Source organism: Pithys albifrons, chromosome 16 (genome assembly GCF_047495875.1).
Source record: "Pithys albifrons albifrons isolate INPA30051 chromosome 16, PitAlb_v1, whole genome shotgun sequence".
Taxonomy (NCBI): Eukaryota; Metazoa; Chordata; class Aves; order Passeriformes; family Thamnophilidae; genus Pithys; species Pithys albifrons.
In genome coordinates, this window is record NC_092473.1 from 12,717,529 (window position 1) to 12,730,938 (window position 13,410).

General features: G+C 46.6%; 1 protein-coding gene across 2 annotated transcripts in view; it reads right to left on the reverse strand.

Moving 5' to 3' along the window:
• The window catches only part of GNA12 (G protein subunit alpha 12), a 40,625-nt gene extending 31,223 nt beyond the window's left edge, over nucleotides 1-9,402 (reverse strand). For both annotated transcript variants that reach the window (XM_071570767.1, XM_071570766.1), the window contains exon 1: nucleotides 8,785-9,402. In XM_071570767.1, the coding sequence (XP_071426868.1) occupies nucleotides 8,785-9,105 (321 nt within the window). In that variant the 5' untranslated portion in view covers nucleotides 9,106-9,402. The remainder of the gene's footprint in view (nucleotides 1-8,784) is intronic.
• Nucleotides 9,403-13,410: the final 4,008 nt, after the last annotated feature.

Below are 13,410 nucleotides of genomic sequence, written 5' to 3' on the forward strand. Positions count from 1 at the left end.
GGGGAAAACCACAGAACAGTTTCAATCAAGGGCATAGAGACTGCTCCAGTCCCAGAATAGTCACTTATCTGCTGTCTGCTGCTCCTTGGAAATGCAGGTTTGAATCTCCCTGAGGCACGAGAGGGAACTAAACATTGACCTGAGTGACCCTATGAGAGTGCACTGACTATTGTAAGGTCACCCATGTGTAGCATCAGCACCTTCCCCTGACTGTTCTACAGAGGAAGATGCCACCAAATCCTTTGCAGAGCCTCATCTGGGACAAAGCAGCAGATCCAGAAGCAGGGACATCAGCACTGACAGACAGACACTGAATGAAAAGAGTAAAAAAATTAGGATAAGAGTCAGCAGGAATGCTGTCCTATGCAAACCCACAGGAACAGCATCTCTCAAAATCTGAATTTTTTGAACACACCTGCTCCAAGATGTGCATCTACAATGCATCAGGAGTCAAAGCTTTACATAACGAGTAAAACAACCAATGTTTCATCCTCCCAACTCTTAGCAGTTAAAAGTGTAAGTGACTCAGCAAAATCCCCAGCAAAGTGAATCTAAACATTTCTCCATCTCCACAAAACAGTTCCATAAATGCTACACAAACAGATGTCAGAAAGATGAGGAGAAACAGAGAAATGACTAAATTTAGATCCCATGCACTGCTATTCTCGCATCTCAGTTACTGGTAACGCTGCAATTTTGCAGCCTCACTGAGCACTTGATAATCCTTGTCTCATTAATCTGCAGAAAAAGTTCTGAGAGGGAAGGCTTCCTCTTACTGGAAGCCCATGCAAAACATTTTCCCTGCCTCTTTCCTCAGAAAGACTGTCATGGGATGCAGCCAGAGAGTCACTTTGATCTGTAGCTAAAACTGCTTAAAGGTTGACACGCACTGTTGATGCCCAGAGCAGAGTTTTAGCAAAACTGAAGCTGGATTCAAACACCATTGGTACAAATAAGGAAGAAAACATTTAAACAAGTCTTGTTATATGTACAACCCTCCCTCCCAAACTCTAACAAGGAAGGTAACACCAGGTATTTTCACTAACCCAAATCTTCCCAACACTGCTGTGACAGTTTTTCTGATTTTCTGCTACTACAGAAGAAGTCAATTCATCCTTTCATTTGGAAGACTGAACACCATCAATTACCATTCTGTTATCAAATTTCAAATAAGGAAAAAAACCATAGGAACGACTTCTGATGTGAAACAAACTTCTGAAGAGTTCAATTGATCTAAGACTTCTGTGCTGTAATCAAGGCAAGACCCAGAATAAGCTCAGATGGGAAGAATTAAAATTCACAGGTAAGGATAATCAGACATTAGAAAATGGCAAACCAGCAGCATATTGGAAGAACCAGGTAGGGAGCAAAAAACAGGAGATTCTCTGTTCCATTCCTTTTCTACTAATTTCTAATATATTCAAGTAATTATATAAATCCTTGGCATACACAAAACCTGAATAGAGACAGGGTAGGAAAGGCGTAAGAAGAATGTGACATGATCTAACTCAAAGTATCATAACTGACAGAGAAGAAAACTCTAAATAAATCTAGATTCAAAAAAAGTTAATTAAGGCATGCCATACAAGAAATCTACAGAAATTACAAACCACCTGCAGGCAGGGAACAGACAAAGACAATTTTCCTCCCTCCCTTTGCTACACAAGTTATCAGACAGCAGGTTAAACTAAAAGAAGGGGTTTTGCTGTTCTCCCCCAGTGAGACAAACTGATTTACACAGGATGTTGGCCAAAAGTACAAATGGACTTGAAAAGCAATGAAGACAAAGAGATGGAAGAAAAGTCCAAAGAGGACTATTTGATTACATTCCAGATGCAAATCCTGGCTCAAGAAGTTCCCGAAGCCAAAGGCTGCAGTAACTGGAAGAGCACACCAAAGTATCACATTGCCTTGTGCTTGTACCTGGTTTTGGTTGTGAGTTGTTTTTTCACCTCACAGACAAAGCTGGAGCTGCTTGGCCTGACACAGCACAGCTGCTGGCACTGAGCATGTTTGCTACTCACCAGCACTATGAAGGGTTTGTGAGCATGTCAGTGCAAGGTGATGGAGCTACAGGAACACGGGTCCAGCTGCACCAAAAATCTGCAACAGCTCCGTGACCACTGGTGCCAATACACGAGACTGCTGAATCCCACAGCCATGGATGGAACTGGACTCTCAGCAGCTTTCTGGCAAGCTAAGAATGATGATAAAATGTAGCCTACATGTATTTTTAGAAAACATCTCTTAACCTTTTAAAAATGACATTTTCAATAGAACTTTTAAAAATAAAGTTGTCAGCGTTAGCAAATATAATCACATGTGCTTTTCTTTAATTGCTGTCTGGAACACTGGAGAGAAGGTGACCTGCTACTAACAAAGTAATAGCAAGACAATCAGATTTTTACACCACACTATCATAAAAGCATTAACAGTGTTTTCCTTTGATCTGTGTCCTTAGACCATTCCAGCCAAGCAGTAGCCAAGCAGCCAATGTCATTAAGGATAAGGTTTCACATTACAGAACAGTCAGTCAAACAACCAGGTACCATCAAAAGGGGCATCTCTCCTGGCAGCAGTTCCACCCTCTCCTGTTTGATAGGTTTGTCATTTGCCTGAGCCCACATACCAGTCCCTTGAGCAAACATCACCAAAACCCTGGCCATTTATATAAAAAGTGGTTTCCACTGCCTTTATTAGTTTGCTGCAAGGCAAGACACAGGGTAGGGGTGGGAGCAGCACCAGTCAACCCAGTTAGACAACAAAAAAGCTCACCAGTTGCACATATATTTTCACCCTTCACATACTCCAGTACCACCCAGGTGAGGGCAGAGTAAACAGCAAAGACAACCTGCCCTCCAGCCCAAATTACAAATAAAAAATGGGAACAAAGGGGAAGTGTCATTTACTTAGTTCACAGGAAAACAAATATTCAAAAACATTTGGATTAGCCACTGAATCTCTGGATTGGGAGCAACAGTGCTGTCTGCTTGTCTGGAAACTCTGAAAAGAGTCCTTGTCTTTGACTGAATCCAGCAAAATGACGATAAATGCAGCAGAAGAAAAATACTCTCTCTGCAAACTTGACTTGTAACCAGGCACAAAGCAGAGATGATGATCTCAGAGGGGATGACTGGTGCAGGACCTCACAAAAAGTTCCAAGTTAAGGCTTTCAGAGTTATATTCCCAGCTTGCTCCTTGTCCTGAGACCATCTAGCTCATAGTTAGGTTCATGCTTTCAACAGAGCAGAAGCAGAATCTGCAGTTCCAAAAATATCTCCATCAGGTTTGGCAAGACCCTGCCATGCTGCCCTCATGAACACACTGGCACAGTACCCAGCACGTGCTCAGACAGACAGAAGGGTACACAGGGAGGGAGGGGCCTTCAACACCAGTTCCTGACCCTCACTAGAGTGAAAAAACACAGGCAAATTGAGGGAGTTCATTTGGAAGCTTTGCAGCCCCTGATTCCTTCCAGCTTTTTCTCTGTTGTAATTTGCACTGAACTCAGTTTTTCAGGCAATGTGTACCAGCTTGCTCCGAAGTTTTCCTGTAAACATTGTTAGTAGCACAATTTGTTGATATTTTTTTGCCAATACTGTTTTGAAGTTAATTATAAAAATATATGTATAGTCAACCAACTGAATATAATGTGAGCTCTCAAATTTAGTCACTCCAGTGACTAAACTTTTGTCTGGAAAACATCAAAGTATGTGTCTCCAGTCTCCAGGGACTAAGTCATGTTCTGCAATATTAATGGCTACATCACAAGAGCACTGTGAGCTCCAGTTTGGAATAACTAGGAATATTTATCACTTACTACCAACCAGGGCTCCTCTTCCACTATCTTAGCACAGTGAAGACAGACTGCTGTCTCCTAGACCAACCAAGAGACAACCCAGATGCAAAGGGACCACCAGAGTTGGTGGAATTTACATTGAAGGCACAGAAAAGACATCAACTGGAAGTTAGTTCAGAGTTTCAGTGATTAAATGAACCTGGAACAGGAAGATCAACAAGACTCATCAGGGGTTTTTTGCTTTTCTGCATCATTTAGTGAGTATTATTTTTCATATCAAAATAGGCTCAGAGCAAAGATAAGAATTAAGAAGTGGTTCTAGCACAGAACTTTAGCATTTGTATATTACATTTAATGGAAAAGGTTCCTGATTAACCACAGTTCCTATATTCCTGTTATGGGTTCTACCCAGCCGTGTCCCCTCCCAGGATCTCAGCTAAACCCACTACAATTCTCCTTGTCAATCCTCTCAAAAGAAGCTGTCCCAGCAGAAAGGAGATTGACACTGTCCTGAGACCAACTACTCAAACAGCTGGATCCCAACTCTGAGGTAACAGATGGAGTGTCACCATCATCACCTCCTAATGGGTTTCCCAGTTCTTTCTCATGCAAACCCAAGGAAATGTGGAGTCAAGTCAATTTACAGAGTAACCAGAGCTCATATCATGGAAAGATGTATTCCCCCTTTGCTTGTAGGCTACTGGAAGAGATGTGCTTGCACTGTGCATGAGTAGGTAAACCTAGTCCTTTAAATTGTAGCTCCCAACTAAACTGAGGAACATTCTTTTTGCTCTCTCCACAATTTGTATCTGTACCTAACTTAAACCTGCAAGTTGCAAGGGAGGTTTTTTGGTGTGTTTGTCAGTGGCAGGAGATACAATCACCTCACAGTCAGCCACCATAAACACACCATGGGTACAGTCAGGGTACGCAGAGTCCCTGCAACCACAGTTCAGGTTTTGTAATGGTTGCAGAAGTTCAAAATTCTTCTTAAAACTGCCCTTCAGTACAGGCCACTTGTTTTGCCCACTTTCCTGCCACTCATATTCCTATCCTCATATACTACCAAGCAGAAATGCTCCCAGGTATGCTCATGTGCACTCAGAAGTCCCAAAGGACTGTTCCTCAGACAGTTTTCAATATTCAAAACTTTCCTTGTTTTTTCCCCACTCAGAATCCACAACTGAAGTTGCACATCAGTTCCTTCACAGGCCTTCCCTCTGCAATTCCAGGCTTTCCAATTCTTCAACCATTACAACTCAGGCCACAGACATGAAGAAAAGATTCATAGATGTAGTGAAACCTTGAGCTGCCTTCTCATTCTCAACACAGAAACTAACACTGCCAAAGCAGCTCAACAGATTATACCTCAGCCTTTTAAAAGCTGAGTGTTTTCTCTCTCCAGATCGAAATCTCCCAAACAAGCTGGTGCAAGTACCACTCTGGTGCCTGTACACTGCTTTAATTATTTTCTTACGCAGCTAAACCAGGTTTTTTGAAGCAGTGTGATATTCTCATACTTGAAACAAAAAACATTTAGACAAGGAACATCAGAGCTGTGATTCATCGAGTTTAACTGTTATCAAAGGAAGCAAGTAAAGTAGCAAGGCCATCTGTTTTGGAAGGTACCAAAAGATTCCTCCAGCTACAGTCAGAAAGCACCAAAACGCTCATGTAACACCACCAGACTTTTCTTAGATTTGAAGCTCAAGGTACACAGAAGTTTTTCAAGCTCCTCTGTATAGCCAAGAGTCACCTTAAAATTCAAGCTGCAGCAGCCAGCCAGCCCTGTCCTAATCCACTTTTCTTTTCCAGGTGGGTGTGCTAAGTCCCGAAGGCTGTGTACTCATACCAGAACATTAACACTACTGCTTTTCACTTCGATCATCAAACAGTTCCAAAAAGCTACTTTGAAACTTAGCCTCGATTAACAAGCAAAACCCTAGTTAACCAATGACTATTTACCTTAAACCAAAGCAAAACTAATGTATTTGAACACCACCCCACAAATGCCAGAAAAAGCCAGCAAGGCCCTGAACCATCACCTGTACTAAATGGAAAAGTAAATTCTGTATCACAGATTTATTTTGTTTCAGCATTTTGTTTCTAACTAGGGTTTCCCCAAAACGGGGGATGAGAAACAAAGAGAACAGGGTAAGCAAAGAACTCAGCATGAAGAAGATATCAGAAAAGTGAGAAGCTGAAAACTCAAAATAAAGTGGAGGCTGACACTAATGTCAGTTCATACTTAGCACTGTTATTTTCCAAGAGGCTTCACGTTCTGTTCTCTGAATCCGTCCCTTCATTTTCCGTAAGTTGCACAGACTGCCCAAACACACAGCAATGAGCATTTTAGAAATACCCAGCACTGCTAAGAGAGCAGGAATGCTCCTCCTTCAGAGAGAAGTTTAGTCATGGCTGGAAAATGAAAATTGACCATTTAATCCCAGAGATTTACACTGCATTTCTAACTCAGATCTCGGCGCTGCGGAAGCTTAACAGAACCATTGTCTGACCATGCTGAGAACTGCGTGGAAAAGGGGGCTGAGGCTGCTGCAGCTGCACTTCACACTCCCACAGATTTATATGCTATTTGATAGGATCATTTTCACTTCACGTTGCCCACATACAGTACTATAAAAAGTCATCTTATATCTTTTCTTTCAAGTTAAACACATGGTGATTTCTGCTTCATTAAGTCTTAATGGGTGATCATTCTGGACTTCCTGAAAAAGAGAAAAGAACCTGTAGTCTAAACACTTTGCCATGGAAAGAAGCAGCAATCACGGTAACTTGACAATCTACACTGTCAAAGAAGCAAAGTAAGTTTATTTAAACACTGTATGTTTAATACAAGAAAGTATTCCACAATTACCTAAAATAAATGCATTGACAACACCAGTCTGTTTTTTCAGCCCTGTAATTCTGTCTTGGTATTTGATTTCTTCCTGATGCTTACAGCAGAATATCAAGGTCTCTCTCTGATGAGCAAAACACAAACAAAACATCTACTGCCTTCTCCTCACACTCATCCCAGGCCTCCTTCCCATCAGGAAACTCTTTTAGTTCCCTCGGTTTGCTCTCCCTCCTTCGCCATTCCCCAAAACCTGGGGGGGAAGTGTCAAGTGTATTTTTACATGCAAGAGGTGGAGAAACAAGAGAAGGAAGAGTCTGACATGTACCTAAAGAAGAGCCCAATCTTAACACTCCCAAATCACGATCTGAAAGGTCAAAGGGGCCATCAGTCTGCTGAGCTCACTTTAAAAATAATCGGAATTTTATTTGGACAATTAAAAGACTTAAACAGGTGTTCAGCTGACACAGCCTAAGAAGTGTTGCTAACTATCAGAACACCTGTCTGCCAACTTGAGGACCTGGATTCTACTCCAAATTCTGCAAATCTGCCCAAAGCCATCCAGCAGACAAATGTTTCAAGTGCATAACTCAGCCTCCCGTACTGCAAGTTGGAGACACTTTCCCTTCCAAAGCACACCAAGTTCTACTGCTGAAAGCTCTACACTTTCTGCATACATAAAATATTACATCATTTTACCATAACTGGTATTGCTTAGACAACTTAAAGAGGAAGGAGTCTCAGATTTTTCTGTTTGCACAAACTGCTTCCTTAAAAGCCTCTGCTACTACTGGAAATCAGTAGCAGTAAAAAAATAAATCACTGGCAGGACCAAAATAAGCATTAAGACCTAAAATAAGATGCCTTATTTCTGGGTGTATAGATAAAAGAAATCATAACACTCTCTTTGCCTACATAACTACAATCAGAGAGAAGCTTCTGAGCTTTAACTTTCCTGCAGTTAATGGGCTTCAGGCTGAAAATGGATAAAAGGAAAAGAAAGACAACAATTTTCCTGTTCATTAATGGAAGTGAAAGCCCTTCATGGAATAGTGGCATTCTTAAAAACAAGAGTCATTGTATGCATGCACTTATTAAGTGCACATAAAGCTTCTACTTGAACACAAGCCTGAAAACTAAAAAGTAACTCGTTATCTTCAACTTGCACAGCTCCATTTCCTTTAACTTTCTATAAGCCTCACAAATCCATGCCCACATAATAATGGAGACAGTCCTACAGAAAAACCTTGGCAGGAAAGTAGCATTTCTTTCAGGGAAACATTATGAAGATGAGGAGAGATTCACACTTCAGTGAGCTTTTTATGCATGTTAGAGTATTTTCTGAAATACAACCCCTTTTACCTGCACAGGGCATCAAAGCTTGTTTCATTGAAAGAAAGAGAATCAGTCAAGGCTGATTTTCCTTAATTGAGGAAATATTGGTCTGTAGAGTAAAGACTCAACCATCAGCCTTTATCTTCTAAAGAAATATACTGCCAGCATTATAAAGGCTGCACACACACTGAACAGAAACTTTCTGGCAAAGGTACCAAGCCCAAGTTATTTCCATTTCAGCGCTGGCTTTGATGACACCCCACGCTGCCCAACTCTGGGGGCCTACACTCCCCCACTGCCAAGGATGTACCAAGCAACAACCCCTTGCAGCCACGACATCTCTCTACAAGGACTCATTTCTTGTCCCCTCTCGAGTTCACAGGATCAGGGACACTTTGCACAGGCAGGAAAATCTCATTTCTTCACGTCTTGAAGTTTCTCCCATTCCGACTTGGAGGATGCTCCCTTATAATGTCTTTTCCAGAAGGCAGGCCACACCTATATCCTCTTTCCTCCGCGTTTCCACAAAGCTTTCCTCAGTCCCCTTTGCGGGGGAAGTTTCCTTTGAGCCTTTTTCACCGCGGCCTTAGCCGGGCACGGCCGGACCCGCACCCCGGGGCAGCCCAAGGGCCCGGCTCCCCGCACACCTGCGCCGGCAGCGGGGCTGGGGGCGCAGCCGCCGCCCCTCCGCACTCACAGCCCCCTCCCAGGCGACCCCGGCACGGCCCCAGCTCCCGACGCTGCGGGATGTGCCGCCGCCGCCGCCGTTCTCCACCCCCGCCCTCCCGACCCTCACCTTGAGGATGTTCTCGTAGATGGTGGCCCGGAACTCCAGCAGCGCCTTCTGGTCGAACTCGCGGCCGTGGATGATCCGCATCTGCTTGAGAAACGTGGACTTGCCGCTCTCTCCGGCGCCCAGCAGCAGGATCTTGACGAGGCGGCGCACGGCGCGGCGCTCCCGGGCCAGCATCGCGTCGATCTCCCGGCTGCGCCGCCGCGCCTCCCGCTCCGCGTCGCGGCTCCGCTCCTTGCCGTCCCTGCGCGGCTGCTCCGCGGCGCGGCCCGCGGCCTCGGCCGGCAGCAGGCAGCGGCTCAGGGTGCGCACCACGCCGGACATGGCGCCGGCGGGCCCGGCCGGAGCGCTCACAACGCCGCCGCCGAGCCCCCGAGCTCCGCCAGCATCGGGCGGAGGCCGCCGAGACGCTGCGACCCAGCGGGGAGGAGGAGGAGCAGCCGCAGCCCGGGGGCTACGGGCCGGGACCGCCCATTCCCCGCTGCGGAGGGAGCGGCCGGCCCAGAGGAGGGCAGGGGGGCGGCGGGCGCTGCCCGGGGGCACGGCCGGTCCGCGGGGCCCGGCGGGGCCGGGGGCGCTCGGGAGGGGTCGCGGCGCTGCCGCGGGGCGGGGGACGCGCGGCCCCGGCCCCTCTCAGCGAGCGCCGCCGCCCGCGCGGGGAGGGGCGCGCCCCCCCAGCGCCGCATCTTATTGGGCGGCGGCGCTGTCACTCAGAGTCTGCCCTCTCCCATTGGAGGAGCTGTCCCGAGGGGCGGGGCTAAAAGGGCGACACGGCTCCGGGCAAGGCGGGGCAGGCGGCGCTGGGAGGGGGCGGGGCTTGAGGGGGCGAGCACCAATCAGCGCGGAGGGGGCGGGGCCTGAGGGGCTGCGGGAAGGGGTGAGCGTGACATCACCGCGATTCATGTGCTGATGCCGTGACGTCACGGCGTGCCCCGGGATGGCGTGATCGGGGAGCTGAGACCCCGAACGGCGTCCCGGGGGCACCGTCAGTAACGTGCTGGGGAGAGAGAAAACCAGCGGGGTTCGTGCTCACCGGAGCGATCCAGTGGCCAAGTTGCCCCAAGTCATGCGGTGACGTAAATAATGTAATCGCTGACGTCATCAGCGCATGCAGTCAGGCCAGTGCCTTGCTCAGCCAGTTTTAAACCGTGCATGGATTTGTCCCTACAAGCCTGGCTGCCCCTGGGAGCTGCTCCCAAGCGGGTTTAGCCTGTCCACACCCCACAGCACATCCCACAGCACATCCTGCAGCACATCCTGCAGCCAGGCTGAGCCCGGGACGCCCCATCCCTTGGCTGCTGTCAGGTGGAATTGCCTGCAGGGCACACTGAAGCAATCCAGAGCTGGGCTGGTGGCGAGGCAGGGATTAAAGTATCAAAGCACACACCTGAAATTAAATCTGCCCTAATCTCCTGATTAGGGACTAGAGGGGACAAACACTTTGGAGAGCAGCAGGTGTGTGATGATGGGGCACTGGGCAGGACCCCAGGCCTCCTGGCTGCAGAATGAAATCATAAGAGACAGGCACATGTCCTCAGTCACACAAGATTTGTCCTTTCTGCATTGCTGCTTCTCTCTGCTCCCAGTTACTCACACCATAAGCATCTATTCCAGGTTAGGTCTCAGGTAACTTACCAAACACTGGGACAAGTGACACAAATGCAGATTGATGAGGGAAATTGCTAAAATGACTGGCTTTTCACAGAAAGTTAAGGATGTTAAGTATCACAAATGGGTTGGGTTGGAAGGGACTTTAAAGACCATCTCATTCCGACTCCCAGCCATGGTCAGAGACACCTTCCACTATCCCAGGCTGCTCCAAGCCCCATCCAGCCTGGCTTTGGACATTTCCAGGCATGAGGCAGCCACAGCTTCTCTGGGCAACCTGTGCCAGGGCCTGCCCACACTCACAGAGAAGGATTCCTTCCTAATACCCAATCTAAATCTACTTCTCTTCTGCTTAAATCCATTCCCCCTTGTCCTGTCACTGCATGTCCTTGTATAAAGTCCCTTTCCAGCCTTCTTTGTAGGCATTGAGGCATCTCAGAATATCAGGGAGTCACAGATTTAAGCCAAAAACAATTAAAGAAAATCTTCCATGGGTGTGAGAATCCCATATGAGTATTAATGCCACTGAGATGCTGTTGTCAACACTTCACCAAAGAGCAAGTCTTTTTCTCCCTGGCAAGAAAAGACATTTCAAAACACCTTTAGCTGTTCCAGATTTCAGGAGAAGAACAGCACCAGATTATTAGTCATGAGCCATTCCCTATAGAACCTTTCTTAAAAAATTGTTTTCCTTTCCAGGATCTTATCCTTCGACTGGGGTTGGACACTCAGGTGCTGCTGAGTCTCATTCCACGCATCAAATGCTGCTGTAGTTCAGGAGTTTCCCACTGGATGTCATCCTTGTCCCACCAGAATCCAGTCACACTGGTGGGATGGAGACAAACCCACCAACTCTGAGCCCTATGTCCTCTGTAGCTCTGTTTTTCCCAAAAGCTGAGCACTCAGGACTCCCACTGGAATCCACAGATGCCAAACTGCCTGGAAATCAGGCCCTGTGGAACTGTGGAGGGCCCAGATTGGTGTTTTCTGATTAGCTCAGTTTCTCCTGCCCCACTAGCTTTGTCTGTGCCCTACTTGAGGTCCTCTTCAGACTTTGGAGGTTCTGTGGGGGTTTGGCAGAGAATTCAAACAACCATCAAGTCCAACTGCAGCAACAGGCTTGCTTCATCTGTGAGAGCGAAATTATGGCAGACAATAAACTAATCAAATAAATCAGTTGCCAGACATCCTTAGTCCTTCATGCATTCATCCATGAAAACAGCTTTCAACAGCTCCCATCTAATTGTCCAAAGGAAAGGACCACCCCTCCCTCCAGCCCCCACAGCATTGTTGTTCCTCATCTAATCATTCAGAAGCTGCTCTAAAAGCAGGACAGAGCAGGACTGTGGTCAGTCCTGCAGCTCTACAGCAGCCCCTGGCTGGGCTGTGCAGAGCCCACAGCCACACATGACAGTCCCTATTGATGTTGTTGCAGAGGTTTTGTTGTGAGCGTAAGCCAGGGGTGGAAGCACCCCTGGAACAGCCCATGGGAGACAGCCTTGTACTCAGTGCCTTCCCTTTCCTATTTCATCTCCCTTCTTTGGGCTTAGACTGAAATTAAAACCACTTACATTGATACAAAATAAAATAAAACAATACTAATTATTTAATTTTTCTATTATTTATTTTAATTTCTCAGTTTTCCATTTTTTCTATTTCTACTCTGTTTTCCTCTTCCCCATCTCTGTTTCTTCTTTCTACTGGGATTAAGAAATGCTTATACAGCTGCTTCTGTTTCTTCTTCCTTCATCTCCCATAGAGAGGGGGAAAAGGAGGCTAAAGGATGGAAGAGAACTCGAGGATAGAAAGAAAGAGCCAGTGAGGGCAACACTATTTCCATTTCCTCCATTGGCTGTAAAGCAACTGAATTAGAAGCAGAAAGACAGGGAGCTCTTGGTGGAAAGGCTGGGGAATGGACTTCTGAGGCCCTGGCACTGGAAACATTCCCAGATTAAGGCTGGAAAGTGGTATGGCAGTTGGAGAAGGTAGTGGGCTTTTTGTACACAGAGACCTGGTTGCAGACGGGAGTGACATCTGGGCAGCTCTGGTGAACAAAATTTATGGAAAACACAGTGATAATGAGGCCCAGTCAGTAAAGGCCAGTTAAAGTCCTGAGGAGGATACAGCCTCACTGATGAATTCTGGCACAACGTGAAATGAGAAGGGCTGAGGTGCCTGACCTGGGCTCTTTTTATCTGCTTCGAGCCCCACTTTTTTCTATGTGGGTCAAGCACAAAGAGGACATATGGATTTAGCCCTTGAAAAGCTACAGAGCTATCACTGAAGGACCATGAATCATGTAGTTGACTCATCCCAAAGTCTTCCTAAGTCCCCACCTGGATAATGATTCTTTACCCAGTGTGTCCTGTAGCTTAAAGACTGTTTTTCCTCTGACACCAACATCAGCAGAGGAGGTTCAGTATGAAGGAGCTGCTATCACTTCAGCTGAGAGTGCAGCTGATGGACCCTGTAAGTATTAGAACTGTCTGTCCACACCTGGGACATGGCTGTTGTTTCCCTGAGCACCACCAGACATTGGCACTGCCAGGAAGAATATTTTGCTGAGTGAATCTGGGAAGCAGATAAACCACAAGGAGGATGTACCCATGCTGCAGTACAGCACCACCCAGCAATACCAGACCTACTGTCAATGTAGGAAAAACTTCAGAATTTGGGTGGGAATTTGGTGACCTTAATACAACAGCAAGAAAAAGTGTGCACTGCTGGAATGTTCCGAGGTGATAAATCACCCACCTCATCGTGTCTGACCACTGTGCTGGGTGAGCAGAGCCAGAATATTGAAGTGTTGCTACCACAGGGCAGATGCACTCCTGGCCCAGCCTGGTTTATTTGAAGATGTCTGGGTCCTTGAATTGCTCGTTGTGCATTCAGGTAGCAAAGCCTGTAGTTCTGAAGAACATTTATGATCTAAACTCCTTTTGCTGCTCCTCTGTTGAGACTGTGACTCTCTTTGCCTGAGGAGGTGCTGGAGTTTATGTGCACTTCAAGCCTTACCTAAGC